This window comes from Ruditapes philippinarum, unplaced genomic scaffold (genome assembly GCF_026571515.1).
Source record: "Ruditapes philippinarum isolate M1 unplaced genomic scaffold, ASM2657151v2 ctg516_1_1_1_1, whole genome shotgun sequence".
NCBI lineage: Eukaryota > Metazoa > Mollusca > Bivalvia > Venerida > Veneridae > Ruditapes > Ruditapes philippinarum.
Window position 1 is genome coordinate 183,298 of NW_026861855.1, and position 18,529 is coordinate 201,826.

An 18,529-nucleotide genomic window follows, 5' to 3' on the forward strand; every position below is an offset into this window, starting at 1 on the left:
GCCAAAACAATAAGGGCCAAAATGTAAAAATATGAGTAGTAAGACGACGGAGTAAAGAGGTTGAAAAACTCTTCGAGGGTCCACAAATTGTAGCACGTTCGAATCCCAAAATTACACAGAAAATGATTATAGACTTTAAAAAAATTCTTTCTGTTTTGAAAATTCCTCATGAAGAAAAAATTAATTCTTCATCGTAAGACGAAAATACAGAACGTGCTTTAGGGTGCTCAGTTATTCCATTTAAATAAGAAGAACATGATAAATTATTAAATGCCATGCTATCTACAGTTGAACCTTTAAGAATACCTCTCTAATAATCTCCGTAATTGGTCAATATCGACAATTATAACATTTACAAATATTCCAATAATAATAAAAGTTTGTAAACTCTGCAAGGTTTCCATTTGGAGGAAAGTGTTATAGAAGGAAACCTAAAAGTATACAGTATAGCAAACAAGTGTTACATTGCTTTGAAAAGTGTACATCACATCTTTAATTAGTGTTGTACAACTAAAGCGTACCGACTGTTGAGTCCTTCATTTCGTTCTGTTTTATTCTATTTGATTTACTTCTTTCACAGTGAATTAAACAGGTATGGATATCTAATCTGACATCTTATTAAACTTAAAAGCGCATTTATTTGGAATAAAGTTAATGTTAGCGTACATTTAGCTGATATAAATATCAAATTTTCTTTAACTTCGAAAAAAGAGCAAACCTAGATTTGTTTAAGTAAACCGATAATATTGTTTTTTTTTCTCTTGAAACTTGAAACTTTTTATTTAATTAAACGCCTGTTTCTATTTAACAATATTCAACGGCGTTGTACAGTACATTCTCTCCAAATGTTGGAGATACATAATCAACTTCATTAGTGTACTTTAGTTTTTCGAGTAGAGTTAATTCATATTTTCAGTTTATATTGGAAATTTCTTCTTATGACGGCTTGTTGCCTTAATTTTGTCACTTCATTAATCAGGAATATTAGTTAAGTTAGGGTTCATGGAAATGTTCAAGAAAAAGTTATTTTTTACAATTTATTAATTTTTCTATGAGATAAAACTAAAGATACAGCAACTAAAACTGCCTTTTACTGATAAGCAAAATAAAATGGGTTGTAAATGTATAGAATTAAATATATGTAAATAAATCCTTGTGGTGATTTGAGTCATTCAAGTTATTTCTGAATTTTGCTAGTCTTTACACATGGTCAGATTGTACACAAATGTCAAGTTAAGTAACGTTTCCATATCCTGTTCCAGTTTTAATAGCCATTGCCATTTCCAATGCCATTTCCATTGCCATTACCATTTCCATTACCATTTCCAATTCCTCTAACATTGTACCCATTGTTTGCTAGCCATATTGCGGCTCTCTGATAAATGATCTTATCTCTATTTGCTGGGTTGTTTATTCCTGTGTTGTAACCACCTGGAACTCGAGTAATTCCGATTTGATTAGCCTGGCTGAAGTAAAAAGGCATGTAAGCCATCATCTCGTACAAGTCTCGTGGGTTACCTGGTTGGGTTTCGGCGAAGGCTAATATTTCAGAAGATACCGGGGCGTGTGGACCGACAATTTGTTTAACAGAGTCTTCCAGTAGTGCATATTCTGCAACGGTTAACTTGCCTGTTCCATAGGGAACATGCCCTTCCTCAGGTATAACACTTGCAAAGCCTGTAATTAAAAAGTGATGATAAGTTTGTCTCTTGCCTGCCAAATATTGGGTCATATGGAATACATGCCATGGTTGCCCACAATCAATTTATAATTTCCTTTAAATGTCACTTTTTTATACAATTTAGATAACATTCTTTTAAAGATATGATCAAATGTTTGCCTGAACTACGATCAACAAAAGGTTACCTATCATTTAATGAAGACAAAGGGAGAAGAATACGTCTGCAAATTGAGTCACAATCAAAACAAGCCAAAGCAAATTATCTTGACATTTCATGTGTTATGCAGTCATAAACAACAAATGCTACTTTATTTAAATCGTCCGTAATTTTAGAAAACAATGCTGTAATTTTCCTGTCACATTATTTTTATATTATTAAAAATATTATTTAAGGTATAATGAAAAAGAAGCTACAATGCAAAAGTCATGAACCAATGAAGAATTTACTCCATGATATTTAATTCATTTCGTCTCTCGAAAAAAGGAAATTTCATATATTAATGTTACGTGTATATTTAGATTTAATCCAGCTGTTGAAAAAAAAGAAATACTTTTGTTTGAAATTAATAATACTTGTGTTTAATTCAGGAACATTACAATTTAAATGAAATAAGAGACTCGCTTAGTCTAATAAAACCTTTGAATTTTGAAACTATGACAGTGAATAAATGTTTATATCATTGTTGATTGGTATAAATAACTATCTATAATTTTAAAATATTCAACATAGTTACATATTATAAAATATTTTCTCTTACAAATGATAAAAAAACAACTTACATGACACAGCAAAGACATTTGCTACAAATATGAAGATGAAAAGTTTAGAAGTAAATTCCATCGTTAATTTCTGTCTTACTGCTTACTTCAGAGAAGAAACTGTACCAACCATTGGTCGTCAGGTCCCTTTTATAGATATTAATTACATTAGGAATTTAGGAAAATCAGCTGATATCACAAAGGTAGATTCATGAATCTTTTGGCTTAATTTTTTCTCTCCAGTTTACAAGAAGCAACTGAAAACTTTGATATTCAGATGAAATCAAATGACTTATTTTTACGTTATGTCCAAATTCAATTGAAATTGATAACATATTTGCTTGTATCATATGTTACAAAACCAAATCATATGACTGGACGTATTTTTCTTGGCTTTACGTTTTAATTAATATTTAGCATAAAATCTAAATTTCATCAAATGATGATAAGCCGTAATTAAATAACATATCAAAACATGTTAATTATTCAATTTAACAATGGTGTATTATTCCAGAGTACCTGCCTCTCGTTCGGAAATGGCAATTGGTGGAATAATTCTTTATACAATATGATGTAATCATCTGACAACATCACAAATTTAGGTTTTAGATCAACTGTGACAATTTTATCATCTTAATAAATAAGGAAATAAAGCATAGCATTTGTGACAAATGTTCTTAAAATGAAGTATACATTATTTTAGAACAGTTTGAATGTGCATATCATTTTTCACTATAACCTTTTAAACATACCTAAATAGTAAAATAATTAGCGAAAATAAATATTATGAATGCGCAAAATAAGTAAGAAATTAACGTAGAGAAAAGAAAAGTAAAGTAAAGTAAAGTAATGTGAAGTAAAGTAATGTAAAGTAAAGTAAAGTAAAAAGTAAAGTAAAGTAAAGCAAAGCAAAGCAAAGCAACGCAAAACAAATAGATAAATAAATAAATGAATAAATAAATAAATAAATACATATAATAAAGGTAAATTATCTGTTGTTATAATATTGTTACATGCTTTATAAATGTTATTGAGATAAGATTTGGCTTATTATTCTATTAGACAAAATACTCAAGGTACATGTACCACCTCTGTGTATATTTAGTAACGCAGGAATGTGAAAAGAATCGTGAAAAAGTAACGTCGGATCTGTGCAAAGCTATCGCCGAAACGAGTAAAACGGTAAGTAAACAGACCAAACTATTTTTACGTAAATCAAATTAAAAGAAATGAATAAGCGCATACGGCTGCTACCCCAGCATAACAAATATGTTAGGAATGTATTAACTTTTATAGATCATTCCTGCAAATGGCGAATTTGTGTTTCATCGGTACAAAAAAGAATAATAACTTATTTAAAACTTTATAGTTTTGATATTTAGTCTACCTTAGAGATTTTCCAAACTTCTAGTGTCATAAAATAGTACAAAAGAAGCATATGAAATTATTCAGAGTGTTCTTATAAGGGAACCAGCGTTGTGCCGATAAAACATTCGTGGTATTGGCGTAACATCGTAAAAATGGTCTCGGTCACTTATTATCTGTTAATTTCTAGTAAACGCTAAAACAAATAGTTTCAACGAACATTCTATTATACTTAGATATTAAGAAATAACAATTTCTTTTTAATGAAAAAAAAATATGTTTCATGGTATTTCTGGTATAATGGTAACATTCAGAATTACATAATTCCTGCAGGAGGAAAGTGCCGTTTATAAAAACTTTAAAAAAAGAAAACAATAACATTTTTAACAACTTTTTTGTGCTTTAGAGTCAAAAAGACGGTTCTGTGCTAAAGCCGATGCCTAGCGTTTCTCACTTTACCATATATTTTCCTTTATAAAAGTTACTTTAATTTTCTTGTTCTAAATGATTTAACTTCTACGTAAATAGCGTATTTAAAACACCTTATTTAATCTTTAACTTATTCATGCATTTTTACATAATAATTGTCTAAACTAAACCAGTCAAATAAATTAGATGATGTCTCATAATCAGATGACTTAATTATATACTGCATGTCGCGTTTAAAACCTATAGGGCTAAGGCTGTATACTAATTAATTAATAAGTGTCTTATAAGATGTGAATAGATATGTAAACGTGTAGTTTGGCAGAGAGCATACTATCCCCGGTCTATTGTCATAATAATATGCAAAAAATTGCCAATACGCATTGTCACAATCATAAGTAATCTTTTTTCTTTAATAATGAAAATTATTTTACGTTACATTTATTTACGAGTATTATTGTTTATTCAAACTATTATATTTGATATTTTACATTCACATCTAATTTGTATGATTTGTTTTAATTAATATTATATATCTATAAATATGACATTATGACATTATATGATTTTCATCTATAACGTGATTGGTGTTTTCATGCCTTGTCACATTTTCACCAAAAACAGACTATTACACGACTCTTGGAGCGGACGGCCAATTTGTAACTGTACTTCCAATTGTTACTACCATGTATAAACATATAAGTAAGTTTAGGCCTAATTGTACCTAAAATATAGACATAGGCCTTAAAATCACAACACTATAATGGCAAATCTCAACATCATGTTCAATACCCCCTCCATGTGTATTATTTTGGTTTGCAATACAAAACGGCGTTTTTGTAACATTTTGTTTTGCAGATCCGGGCTTGATTAGCCTCAGGAATTTTACTGGTGCTCATGAAAATCAAGCGTTGTTATTTATGCTCACCACTCATTGTGTTCACAACATCTTTATAGTTATGAAAAAACGTGCTTCTTGTTCACGTGACTATAGTCGCATTATATAAGGACAGTTTAAGTGATTAAATTATATATAAATAGTACACTGCCTTGAACCAATTCACCAAACAAAAATATGTTTGCCAAATTGTTAACGGTTTTAGCTTTTACAGTTGTGGATCTATCACCATGTAAGTTAATGCAGAATTATCAATTAATCTTAAAATAATTTTACATTTTGATAGATATTTTGATAAGTATTACCTGATAAATGTTGAAGAAATACATAACGCTATTAATAACATTGTTTTATCGTTGAAATCATGAAAATTGTCAACGGATATAAAGTGAAGCTACATTTGGAGAACTGTTTTCATCCTTATGTTACATTCTCGTACGGGTGCAGAATATGGGACGTTGCATATGGATAAAGACGGTCGCAACTTATTTTCATGTTTTATCATAGGACAATGTTAAAAAATATGTTGCTCTTTTATATGAATAAACAGCAAAGGAGTGATATACAGCTTGCACCCATTTAACTCGGATAAAATGTTTCAGTATGTCAGTTATTGCTACGATAAACATTGAGAAAATGGAATGAATATATATATATTTATATATTATATATATATTTACTTTGTGATATCTCAAGCCTAAGATATTGAGAGCATTTCTTTTTGCTGACTGAAAGGCAAATTTGCATTGCATTTTAATGGATTTAGACCATGTTAAATGCTTAACACATGAATAAAGAAGCGTTGAACAAAATTAATTTGTAATAAGCAAAATGTAAAAAAGTGGTATTTTATCTTTCATACAAAATATCGATTTGTCTCGGCGATAACTATAGCAACGACCAAACAAATAACATCATTTCAGAAACAATAACAGAATACAAACATGTATAGCTTTGATAAGTAAAAAAGAGTATGTGTTGCATGTTAAGGGCCGAATGTTCCTTTTTATTGTTCATAAAACTTTTCTATGAGAGATTATGAACAATTGAAATATAATATCATAGTGTTATATATGGTAATTTATTTTTTTGTACGGCACAAATATTATTTTGTCGGATATAGTCAAGATCATTGATATTATTACTCAAAAATGAATCCTGCTTTGTAAGTGCAAGAAGCAAAATTTTAAGGCAAAAAAAAAATCAACAAAAAATATCTTCTACAATTTTCGGTTGAATATACATTTCAATCATTTGAATCATTTTATTATATTTTATACAGGTTTCGGTCAATTTGGTGCGGGCGGGGAAATGGGAGCGGGTATGGCTGGTTTAGGTGAGATGATGGCAGGTGGAATGGGAAATTTCATGATGGGCGGAGGAGGTGGAGGTGGAATGATGGGAGGAATGAATTCAATGATGGGAGGCGGCGGTACAAGCACTGGCGTAGGAGGAGGTATCGCAGCTAATATGATAAGACAACATGTTTCTAACGCCGTTCAATTTATTGTTGGCCCAGAAGCCAAGCCGGACCAAGCAATCATGGCCTATGCAACATCTCAAGGCCGAGTTCCTCGTACAATGTATGAAATGCTGCCGTATCTTCCCTATCTGCAAGAAATCGCACGCACAACATATGGACAATGGCTTGAGGCAGAGGCCACCGCTAACAGTGCTACTTCTTCAACAAGTGGAACAAAATCAAATTCCACAGTGGCAACAGATCAAGCAGCAAAAGCTAAACATCTAACTGCTCTTAAAAGAAGTCTTGAAGCGACAATAATGAGAAGATCTATAGAATATATGAACAGACCACAGACACAACAGGCAGCCGCGGGAGCTGGTATGATGGCCGTAATGGGACAAATGATTCCTAACATGATTAGAGGAATTGCAGCACAGTACATGTAGCTGTTTGATCATTGATTATATATGTATGCCTATGGAATATTGATCTGTTCTGAATTGATGTTTATCATAAGTTCTTTATGTTTCATGCTAGGGTTGAAATGATGCATTGATAACTGTAAACGTACTTGATTTGGTTTAAAATCTAGACTTTATCGGTTTGACCCTCAACGTCATCAAGAAAGATACATGTGACGTGCAATCGTGCTCAAGATCGCTTATTGTTTGATAAGAACTCCTAGCAATAAATGCAATATCTGCAGTAGACAAACTGGTACTACGAATGCTGATAGTACATTAATCCACCATTTTTATTGTAATTCTCAGGACACGGAAAATGCTACAGCCACAAAAGATATTAGGTTCTGCGGATATGGCGTGCTGTAAGAAGTCAGTTTGTGCTTGTATAAAAATGTTTGAGTCATACACGGAATGTGTTGAACCATGTCAACTTGTTATACAAGAGTTCACCATGTAATATTATTGAATTAAAAAACGAAATTAAATTCTTAAATCGTTAAAATCAGAAAAATCAATGCCAAGATAAATGTTACTTAAATAGTTTTATTACATGGTGACCTTTTGACATAAATTATGACAAGTTTCCAAAATTGTTTATGTATTGTTGACTATTTTTGGTTTAAAATTTTATATTGTGTATGCATGACACATGTCTTAATATTTGTAATTGTAAATTACTTATATTTTCAAATAGGAAACTTATTCAATGTACATTTCGTCCAAGCAAAGGCGGTTTTTGTTATTATGTTATAACATATTTTCCAGCACAAAAGTATCGTATGTTATAATAAAAGAAATAAAAACAACACTATATATTTAGTTAGTGTTATCCCTGTTTCACTGATGTCTGGTTGTTTTATTTGACTTCAAATCATCGGCGGCACTGTAAATGATATATAAAAACTGTCCTGTTCAATAGTGGAGGAAAACCTACTTAATCCCATCATTACCTTAGAAACCTCCGACCGTCCATAAGCTAGTTTGAAAGCTTCCTGATATTAAAGATTCCAAAGCCCCTTACGGTATCTGCATCCACAGCGTTGGAGGAGACCACCATTTATTAATGTAACATATGTAAGAATGATAGATAAAAAAGTAAATACAAGATTCTTTGAACCTTTTATTTGTTACAATTCAAGAAACAAGAAGTAGCATTGCAATATGATTGATAACGCATTTACGTATGTATTTACACCGTCTTTAACACCAAATGACTTAAAACCTGGTAAATATCTAAAATGAATGACAAGTAAGAGACTAAAAGTTTATGAAGAAAAAAGGTTAAAGCAAAATTTAAAGAAAATTTATAAAAATTATCAACTTTTAAGATAGAAATGAAAGCTTTCAGACTTAACATCAATTGTAAAACGCCGATGCAAATGTTAAATATTCGGAAATATAAAATCAAAAAGAGTAACATTCAAAGGGAAATGAAAACATTATTGCTGATATACATCCAATAGTTCACAGTACCTAAGACATTTTTGGGGCGTCCTTGGTCGAGTGCTTAAGGCCGTTGCTTCAAACCACTTGCCCCTCACCACTGTGGGTTCGAATCCCGACAGGGACTTTGAATTCTTTCATGTGAGGAAGCTATCCAGCTAGCTTCGGAAACGTCACTGGTTCTACTCAGGTGCCCGTTCGTGCCTAAAATAATGCACGGGAAGGGCACCAGAGGTCTTCCTCCACCAGTAAAACTGAAACGTCGCCAAATGACCTATACTGTGTCGGTGTGACGTAAAACCCAAACAAACAATCAAACCTTAGAAGTTTTAGACTGTTAAAGGATCTTTGAAAAGAAGGAACATTGAAACTATTGTAGCATAACACAATTATGACGTTGGAGCATGGGCCGCATTGTTTTCAACCAGATAGTCTGTTTGAGTTTGTTCTGTGTAATCAAATGAAATAAGTGATATCTTTCCTGTATTTTGCTTGTTTAATCAGCAACAGTTGTACAAAAGCCCGTGGTGTATTTGTATGTCAATGACTTATCGAGACAGTCTTTACATGTTCATTTCAAAGAAAGAAAATGAATAAATTAAAATATTTTGTGTAACAGAGCGAATATCAATACACGTCGAATATTGTTCTTTTAAATATCTCTTTAATCAAACTCTTTCCAATGGCAAATTTAAATAACTTTTATTTCAAATATTTTTTCACGGTTTAAACATCACAAAACAACAGTACTATTTTAAGAATATCAAACCTTTTGCTTAATATTTATGTACCGCTAATTAAAACACGGAAGACATATTTTATTGTCACTACACATCGACAATGATATGCAAAGCACGTGGTTGCAATGCATGTGATTTGAATGATTGTCAAATGATTATTATATAAAAGTAAGTTTCAGCTTATTCGAATCATAGATGAAGTAGTGCTCTTTCTTGAATCACACCACTCAACCAGAAGTATGTTTGCCAGATTTTTACCGATTTTAGCTGCTTTTGCTGTGGATCTATCACCGTGTAAGTTTTTTTCTATCAATAGTACTGTCAGAGGTACGAAAAAGATCAGAACAGAAATTACAATTTCATGAGCTTTAACTTCAATTCAGATGATCATTTATTGCAAGATGCTTTTTCGGACACTTAACCATTATCAGTTTGATACAAATGTAATCTGAATAATATGTTCTTGAAGGTTATTTCAGTTTGTTAATAAAATGATTTCATGTACATTCGACAACGGAAGATACTGTATTTTATTTTGTTGGAGGTTTATAATCCTTCTCATGTTCTATTTTATGTTCTTTCTTGTTATTCTAGATGTAAGATATATATAAGTTCAAGTCATTAGCTTCAAGATTCAATTGAAATGGCTGTTATTGTGTTTAAGTGCATAATACAAAACATACATCAGTTACAAGAGGGGTTTTCAATGGTCATATTTTTGAAGATTTTTGACGAAACGTCTAGGATTGAAGTATGTTAGCAGTCTAAATAATAATCGGTAAAGATTTCAGGTGGTTAAGCATTTAAGGTATCAGCTATAATACCAACAACTTATTAGTCGAGTACAACCGGACTACTCAAAGCCAGTGTCCTTTATATAACACTAGACTTGAATCACCCGCAAAATGTTTTTAATCAGTCTACACCTTAAATTCTATTCGATCAATATAAACAATATAATTGAATTGTTATTTTAGGTCTTGGTCAATATGCTGGTGCCGGGGGAGGTGAAGGAATGGCTGGAGGCATGGCTGGTATGGGGCAGATGATGGCAGGAATGGGCGGAATGGGGAATTTTGCAAGTATGTTTGGTGGAGGTGGTGGAGGAGGAGGCGGTGGAGAAGGAGGAAGAAATAACGGAATGATGAGTGCATTTGCGTCTATGATGGGAAACGGCGCTGGAGCTGAAAATGGAGCTGGAGCTGGGAATGGAAATGGAAATGGATTGCCACCAATTGCTGCTAATATGATCAGACAACAAGTTACTGAGGCCGTTCATTATATTGTTGGTCCTGAAGCCAAGCCGGACCAAGCAATTATCGCATACGCCACAACTCAGGGACGCGTTCCTAGTACAATGTTTGAAATGCTTCCTTATATGCCTTACTTACAAAAGATTGCTCTAACATCGTACGGACCGTGGCTTGAGGCAGAGGCCGCGGCTCCACCTTCAACGAATGGTACAAATCCGGCTACTGGACCAACTGACCCAGCAGTTAAAGCTAAAAATCTTGTTGCCCTGAAAAAAGCCCTTGAAGCGACAGTAATGAGAAGGGCTGTATCATATATGAACAGACCACAGACACAGCAGGCAGCCGCGGGAGCTGGTATGATGGCAGCTATGGGACGAATGATTCCTAATATGATTAGAGGAATTTCAGCACAATACATGTAGATGACAAGTGATTAGAATAGGGCAAATTGTTATTTTCATCATTTAAACAAACTGTAAAAAGATATCATTGAAGAATTCTGACTTTTTAACTAAACATGTTCAAAAATTGTTGCAAAAGACAATCGTGTCAGTGTTTTCGGTCTCTCTGAAAACTTTTCATCTATTTTGATGAATTGAAAGAGTAATGTTATCTTCTTTAAGGAGAATATGATAACTCTCTCATAACCTATTAGATGTAAATTTATAAATATAAAGAGCTGTGTGAAGCCTTTAAACTGGTTCTTGTTGCTGGGTCGTATGGGGGTTGCGTTTATTGAACGCCGCCTTTCCTTGTTGATCTCGTTTATCGTATTTTAAAGAATACAGAGAAAAATTGTCCTGACAGGACGCCCAGAATGACAAGATTTACAATGTTTAGTACGTCAAACAATGCCGATTATATTTATTTTGTTACTATTCTTTTAAAACACTGAATTTGTGATAGTCCCTTCTAGAACTCACAAAATGGCTGCTGCACAATTAATTGACTTGAATATCCATGCCCATGCCCAACTTACAGTCTGGATATACGATTTCGTTATCAATTTTAATGTAATCACTTTTGAAAGATCCCCTTTTCTCCCTAAGTTATAAACTTTCCTTACAATACATTATTATTTACGTTTGTTATATCAATGATATTTGAAATATTTATGATATTTGAAATATTACTTATTATCTTTGTATTCATATATTCATGCAAGATATAATATTTAACTTTGTTTTACAAGAGTGAACAGTGTATAACGAAAATGGCACAGATTGCATTATGCTTTATTTGAAGCAAACATGAATATTGCTCTTTTTAAATATTGTATACAATTTGTAACGAAGAATAAAGTTATGTTTAAAAGAAAATGAATTTTGTTTGTTTTCTATCATAATATGACCGGAATATGAAACGGGACAATTTCTTACCTTTTTATTATTCCTGATAGATTAAAAAACTTGAAAATCAACGCATCATTTTAATTAATTTTTTGTAACACTTTGTCGATTTTGACGAAAAGGTCATCATGTGTGATTGTAAAGACAGTATTTTCATCTAATACAATCATATTTTAGACAAAATTGCTCCCTTTCCTACCTACATTTAGTTATCAAAGTAAATAACCACGCGAAAATGCTTCAATACACGCATTGTCATAAAGTTAAACATGGTGTTAGAATGTCAGAACTCTTGTAGAATCATTGCACAATTACAAGCTTAGTTTAATTACATTGTAAAATTTTTTTTAACCCCAGTTGTAGTAACTCCCCTGACCCAGAAAAACTGCTATATTTGTTACTTTATTAAATAAATATATTCATAAAACAATGAGCAGAGCAAAATATAACCATCAAAATTTATGAAATAAACAAACACAACTATGTTAGCCAAATACATAAAATTTGTCGTTTGAGAAAAAGGCAAATATTGTATGTCAAAAAAGAGAAATAATTAAGCAAAGATGGCTTTATCTGTCTCTCACAAGTGCATTTTAATTTTTAAAGTAAACAAGAGTTCCAAGTTTTCCGTGAATATCTTTGATACCTTTCGAAAAATGTATCTTAACAAAAGAGTTAGCCAAGAAATTTCAAGTAAGAAAGACGCATAACTGAGCGAAACGTATGAGTTACCTGTCCTTTAGAGATGCATTCTAATTTAAACATTTAATAATAGTTTTAAGAGACTTACTTTGACAGTTTTTGAGGAATTGATCTCAAAAGAAAAGAAAAATGTCAAAAAGGTAATATTTAAATGGAATTTTATTACTATTTTCTTTTCTGTAAAGGTGTCATATTATTATAGTAAACATGTACATTTAGTTTAAGGTTAATTACGTACTTTGATAGTTTCTGAGAAAAATGGTATTGCACGGCCGTTTATAGATTATTTCATGTATCTTTACGTAATGTTAATTGTGTATACAAACATTGTGTAAACTCGCGCTAAATGATAGCGTAACACCATATGCTCGCTAAAAACAGATTATTCTTTTGCACTTTTGTAAGTCTTTATGTTGCGTATCGGATTAAGAGAATATTATTGTCATGTAGGTTCATTACTGAATCTATTTAACTCGTTATATATATAGAGAGTAATGAACCTATACAATTCAATATCCGCTATAAATGAAAGATTTGAAAATGGAAACATTGGATCATGTTCTTGCATCAGTTTGAAAACATGTGGACTCTCATGAAAGTTTGACACTTGTCACTTTAAGATATGATTCCAGGATGTATTCGATAATGATTTGTTACTTTCAAACTTTTATTCAACAATCGTTTTCCTAAATATGCAATGTTTTTTTAGTATATCACGTTTGAATGCTCTGATACTCGCATACCTCTGGATATTATGTACAGATCAACCTGAAACAGATGAATAAATGAGTTCTCGTTTTTCGAAATGACATTGCTGTGCTTGTCATAAGCTATATCTTTTGTCCTGCAGCTCTGATTGGAGAGTGTCCTGCAGGTGGTCCGAAGTCTGCCAGGTTTTCTTTTCCTAGGTGGAGTCAAACGTAAGACTACTTAGGTATGCGTTCTTGTGTCATCCTAAGCATATGTCACAGTCATCTGAAACTCTTTACAAAATAAGTGCTGCTAACAATCGTGAGTGCAGAATATTACACTGTCATACATTAACCATTTATCCCTGTAAGATGAATTGCCCTAATCAGATGGTCCGCTGACGCAGAGTTTTGGCGACCAGACCATGGATCATGGACCAGTACTTTTTATGCCTTGCCTGAGTACTTAATGTATACTATTTAGAGGAATTTTCATTTATTTTTATCATCACGTCATCACTTATGTCTGTAACTCTGAATAGGACGATGTTTGATACTACAAATGCATATATTTTGTGTCGTTTTTACCAAATTATCTCATACTTTTACATACATCATAACTGTTAAGTTTTATAATATTTAATTCATAACTGTACTTGATGTATAAAAAAATACACATCATTTTGATTTAGCAAACAGAAAAGTGTTTGACCAAGAGGTAAACCAACATTATCTGGCGTCTCTCCTGGAAGGAACGTTATTGCAAATTTCAAAAAAATTCAAGACATAGAACACGCTTGTTATATTATTACTTTACAAATTGTTCAAAAATCGCTTTGCCAAAAGAACTTAAAGACATTTTCCAGAGTTTTCATATAGACATATAGGCAAAATTGGCATGTTATTAGAATATGATAACAGAAACATTTTAAACGGAACACAATTTTTGGTCACCGTTCTCATGTTCGAGTTATCTGCCCTTGAATTGGACTTTTTCGTTTAAGTCAGGGGCAGATAACTTTCAATGAAGCGAAACAATACATTTTTTCTTCTTATTTTCATGAAGCTTACCTTTGTCTTAGTCAAAATGAAAAATTTCAAGAACAAATTAAGAGTGAATAGCTTTTTTTCTAACTTCTTCTTTTAACCTGTGCATTTTTTCTTAAAAATGGCCTATTTTTATATGAATTTAAAGTACCTTTATTTTCATTGGAAACAAATTAATAGAAAGAAACGATATAAGGAATTGCATGTAATTATGTATACTATTCAACAAAGAAAATGAAAAAAATATTATCCAGAAGCAAAAACAAGAATTCAGTTACGTATGTATAAGTTATTTGCCCTTTAAATGACCTCAAATAAGCAAAAAAATTCTGTTACAGGGTCAGATAACTCAAAAATAATTATTTCGGATATGTAAGAAATACATTATCATAACTGAATAATATGCAAGCATAACAAGTCATGAGTAGTAACAGATTATAAAACTGAGCTATCACAACTGCTGTCTTTCACAATACTCTTCAAGTCAACAGAACTATCACATCTAATATGTTGTATTTCAGAGATTTCACATAAATTTTATATCAGTTCAATAATTTGAAACTAACGTAAATAAAAAGTCAAATTTTCAAATTCATTTTTATTTATTTTATTACGTATTTTCATGTTTGCACATATAGTTAGGAGACATTTAAATTATCTCTTTTATTGTTTATAGTCAATTCATTTGAAGTACGAGTATTATACAGCGACCGCACCTGCTGTCATCATTATTCCCCTGGTTCTCATCCACCTTATTGATCTCTGCATAATGATGTCATTAATATTCGTTGCCCCATTGTGATTCTGGACATCGCCCGGAACAGGACCAAGTCCAACTGTACGGGCAATATTTTGTAAGAATGGGATATATCCGAATATTTGAAGTACTGTCCTCGGTGGACCGCCCTGTTGTGCTGCATAAGCTATAAGAGCCATATCCGGACTTGCATGAGGACCCAAAACATTTTGGACTGCGTTGTTTAGCACCGCGTACTGAATCGGTGGCATCTCTGCAACTCCAATAGCAAGACTTGCACTTAATCTATCATTACCTACGCCACCAGGTACATCAGCTAAAGGTACCACTCCCAAGTTTTGTATCTGAGCAATACCTGAAAAAGAATAAACAATACGTCATTAAGTGTAACATTCACAATCTGCTTTTTATACAAAGCATCCGTTATGAAATATAGTTGCATGGATTCTATCACAAAATCCAACAACTTTTAGAATTAATTAATACATTTCAAACTTACTAACGTAAGAGTGTACAAAAATATGTTTGTCACCAAAACATTTGATAGCAGCTATCTAAGGATAACAAAAGTCACATTTAAGGTTAAATTTATACAGTTTTATGGTCTAGTTCAGATAAACATTTCATAATCATCAGCTTCAAAAAATTGCAATAGTGTATAAATTACTTCCTTTGAATTATATCTTATTAATCGTAATTCACGACTGATTGTTAATAGAAGTTTTTAATTTTGGTCTAATTGAAATACATTTAGTTCATTTTACTGTCAGCATCTCAAACTTTTGACAAAACTCACGTGATTCGTCTCACGAAATACATCATGAATGTATTTTAGTACAACGGTTTCTTTAACAACATAAAAGCATGCATTTCTATCAATCAATCAAAATTGTCAGAAATTAACATTGTTATTCAGATAAAGTTTACATATATGATTACAAAATCATTTAGAAATGAATAATCATAGTGCTGGTTTAAAATATGTTATATGCTTAATTAACAAACTCGTGAAAAACCTGAACATTTATAATTTTCAGATTCATTATTGATGCAAAGATATCGATGTTTTTCCATTACATATATTTAAAGAAAATTGGTAACATGCTTAATTGATAATCAATGATTTGATTTTGTTTTGCTTTTTGTTGTTTTCCTTCAGGTTTGTGTTTTCAATTTTGCAGAACGTGTGTGTGCCCGTTTTACTTTCTATGTGTTTGCTTGTGTTTGCGCACGCGCGCGTGTGCTCGTGTGTGAATGTGTGGAACATGCTCAATTATAAGTGTGTGCGTGTGTGTGTGTGTGTGTGTGTGTGTGTGTGTGTGTGTGTATTTGCGTGTATTGCCTTGTAATGTGCCGTGTACGTGCGAGCGTGTAAGTACACGTATGTGTGTGATAATAATTATTCTTTTTGACAAATTTTGAACAAAATCATATAACATTGATTATAAAGATACAGGAAAAAGGTATTTGCTTATTATGATTAAAAGGAAATCTAAAAGGTCCATAGGCTGACTACGAGAAGTGTTCAAATATGAATGCATCAAGCACATCGAATTAGGTTCTTTAATTTTCATTGAATGTTTATTTTGTTCAATCAAAGTATTCACCTTTTACAGATACAGAAAGTCTTCTGATCCAATCTTTGAAAGCATTTTCATAGCCTTTTAGGTATACAATGAAGACACTGGAATACTTCAGAACAGGAGTGCTTGCATTGAACAAAATTTTAACTTTGAAAACAAAAAGAAATTACAAAGGCCAATGTGAGGTTCATACGAATGACTGGGGTCACAGCATTTATTTTCTTCTTCAGAAAGTCTTGCACGATAGACACATAGTGCATTGACTGGTTGTTATGCAGCAATGGTGCGTTGAAATGCAGCAATGACTTGTTGTAATGCAGCAATGGTGCGTTGCAATGCAGCAAGACGCTTTTTTATGCACCAATGGTGCGTTGTAATGCAGCAATGACGCGTTGTAATGCAGTAATGGTACTTTGTAATGCTGCAAGACGTGTTATTATGCACCAACGGTGCGTTGTAATGCAGCAATGACGCGTTGTAATGCAGCAATGGTACTTTGTAATGCAGCAAGACGCGTTGTTATGCAGCAATGCCGCGTTGTAATGCAGCAAGACGCGTTGTTATGCAGCAATGGTACGTTGTAATGCAGCAATGGTACGTTGTAATGCAGCAATGCCGCGTTGTAATGCAGCAATGGTGCGTTTTAATGCAGCAATGACGCGTTGTTATGCACCAATGGTACGTTGTAATGCAGCAATGGTGCATTGTAATGCAGCAATGGTATTTTGGAATGCCAGCAAGACGCGTTGTTATGCACCAATGGTACGTTGTTATGCAGCAATGGTGCGTTGTAATGCAGCAATGGTACGTTGTAATGCAGCAATGGTACGTTGTAATGCAGCAAGACGCGTTGTTATGCAGCAACGGTGCGTTGTAATGCAGCAATGGTACGTTGTAATGCAGCAAGACGCGTTGTTATGCAGAAATGACGCTTTGTAATGCAACAAAACGCGTTGTTATGCACCAATCGGACACTGGCCAAACCTCTGGTGGGTTTTTTTTTACCTTCAAAAGTATTTGTTAAATTTTCGAAGAACTTTCGACTTGTAAAATTTCGCGTAAACAGAGCAACCTGAATGGCTGATCCCTGAGATGTAAAGAAAATTACTTTCTCTATACTGATATTCCCTTTTGAAATGCATGGTCTTCTGTCAGACTTTATAATTTCAACAGTTTCATGTTTAAATTTAGTTCTGCTTAAGTCGGTGCTAAAGGGCATGAACATGTGTCAGTCAAACCGGGCCTGCAACATTTTTTTTTGTTTCTGGCAGTTTTTAGGGATTCCTTCTGTCTGTATTTTATTGCCCAAATCTTGTTTTGAAGTCTTTGGTCTGACTCATAAAAACGAGCCCATATCTCGTCACCAGTGACGACATTTGCAAAAGACCGTGCATTTCTTTTTGAATACCGTTTGAACAACAACTAAGTTCATTGCACGCGAGTGTTTCTTGTCATCTGTCATCAAATGGGGAAACCACTAAGCACATAATATGAACATATGACCTCAACTTTTCATAACAAGACTTGTCCGCGGACAGCATGCTCAACGTTTCTCAGTTGTCAAATAATTTATAGAAAGGGGGGAATAATTCCGAAAATATACTCAGAAGACATACCTGCCCTTGATAGCCAACAAAAGTTTCAAACTTAAAGTTAAAACATTTGACGGTGTTTGAGAAAAAGGCAAATATTGTATGTCAAAAAAGAGAAATAATTAAGCAAAGATGGCTTTATCTGTCTCTTACAAGTGCATTTTAAATTTTAAAGTAAACAAGAGTTCCAAGTTTTCAGTGAATATCTTTGATACCTTTCGAAAAATGTATCTTGACAAAAGAGTTAGCCAAGAAATTTCAAGTAAGAAAGACGCATAAATGAGCAAAAAGTATGAGTTACCTGCCCTCTAGAAAT

General features: G+C 32.7%; 3 protein-coding genes across 3 annotated transcripts; 2 read left to right on the forward strand and 1 right to left on the reverse strand.

The window, feature by feature from the left end:
* Positions 1-1,023: 1,023 nt before the first annotated feature.
* Positions 1,024-2,611, reverse strand: LOC132717128 (uncharacterized). Its single transcript, XM_060700531.1, has 2 exons — positions 2,462-2,611; positions 1,024-1,677 (listed from the first exon to the last, which is right to left on the reverse strand). The coding sequence occupies exons 1-2, from the start codon at positions 2,520-2,522 to the stop codon at positions 1,265-1,267; spliced, it is 474 nt and encodes a 157-aa protein (XP_060556514.1). The 5' UTR covers positions 2,523-2,611; the 3' UTR covers positions 1,024-1,264.
* Positions 2,612-5,236: 2,625 nt separating this feature from the next.
* LOC132717129 (glycine, alanine and asparagine-rich protein-like) lies at positions 5,237-7,871 on the forward strand. Its single transcript, XM_060700532.1, has 2 exons — positions 5,237-5,361; positions 6,412-7,871. Exons 1-2 carry the CDS (start codon positions 5,307-5,309, stop codon positions 7,038-7,040), a joined length of 684 nt encoding a protein of 227 aa, XP_060556515.1. The 5' UTR covers positions 5,237-5,306; the 3' UTR covers positions 7,041-7,871.
* A 1,513-nt stretch (positions 7,872-9,384) lies between these two features.
* On the forward strand, positions 9,385-11,806 carry LOC132717130 (uncharacterized). Its single transcript, XM_060700534.1, has 2 exons — positions 9,385-9,535; positions 10,219-11,806. Exons 1-2 carry the CDS (start codon positions 9,481-9,483, stop codon positions 10,914-10,916), a joined length of 753 nt encoding a protein of 250 aa, XP_060556517.1. The 5' UTR covers positions 9,385-9,480; the 3' UTR covers positions 10,917-11,806.
* Positions 11,807-18,529: the final 6,723 nt, after the last annotated feature.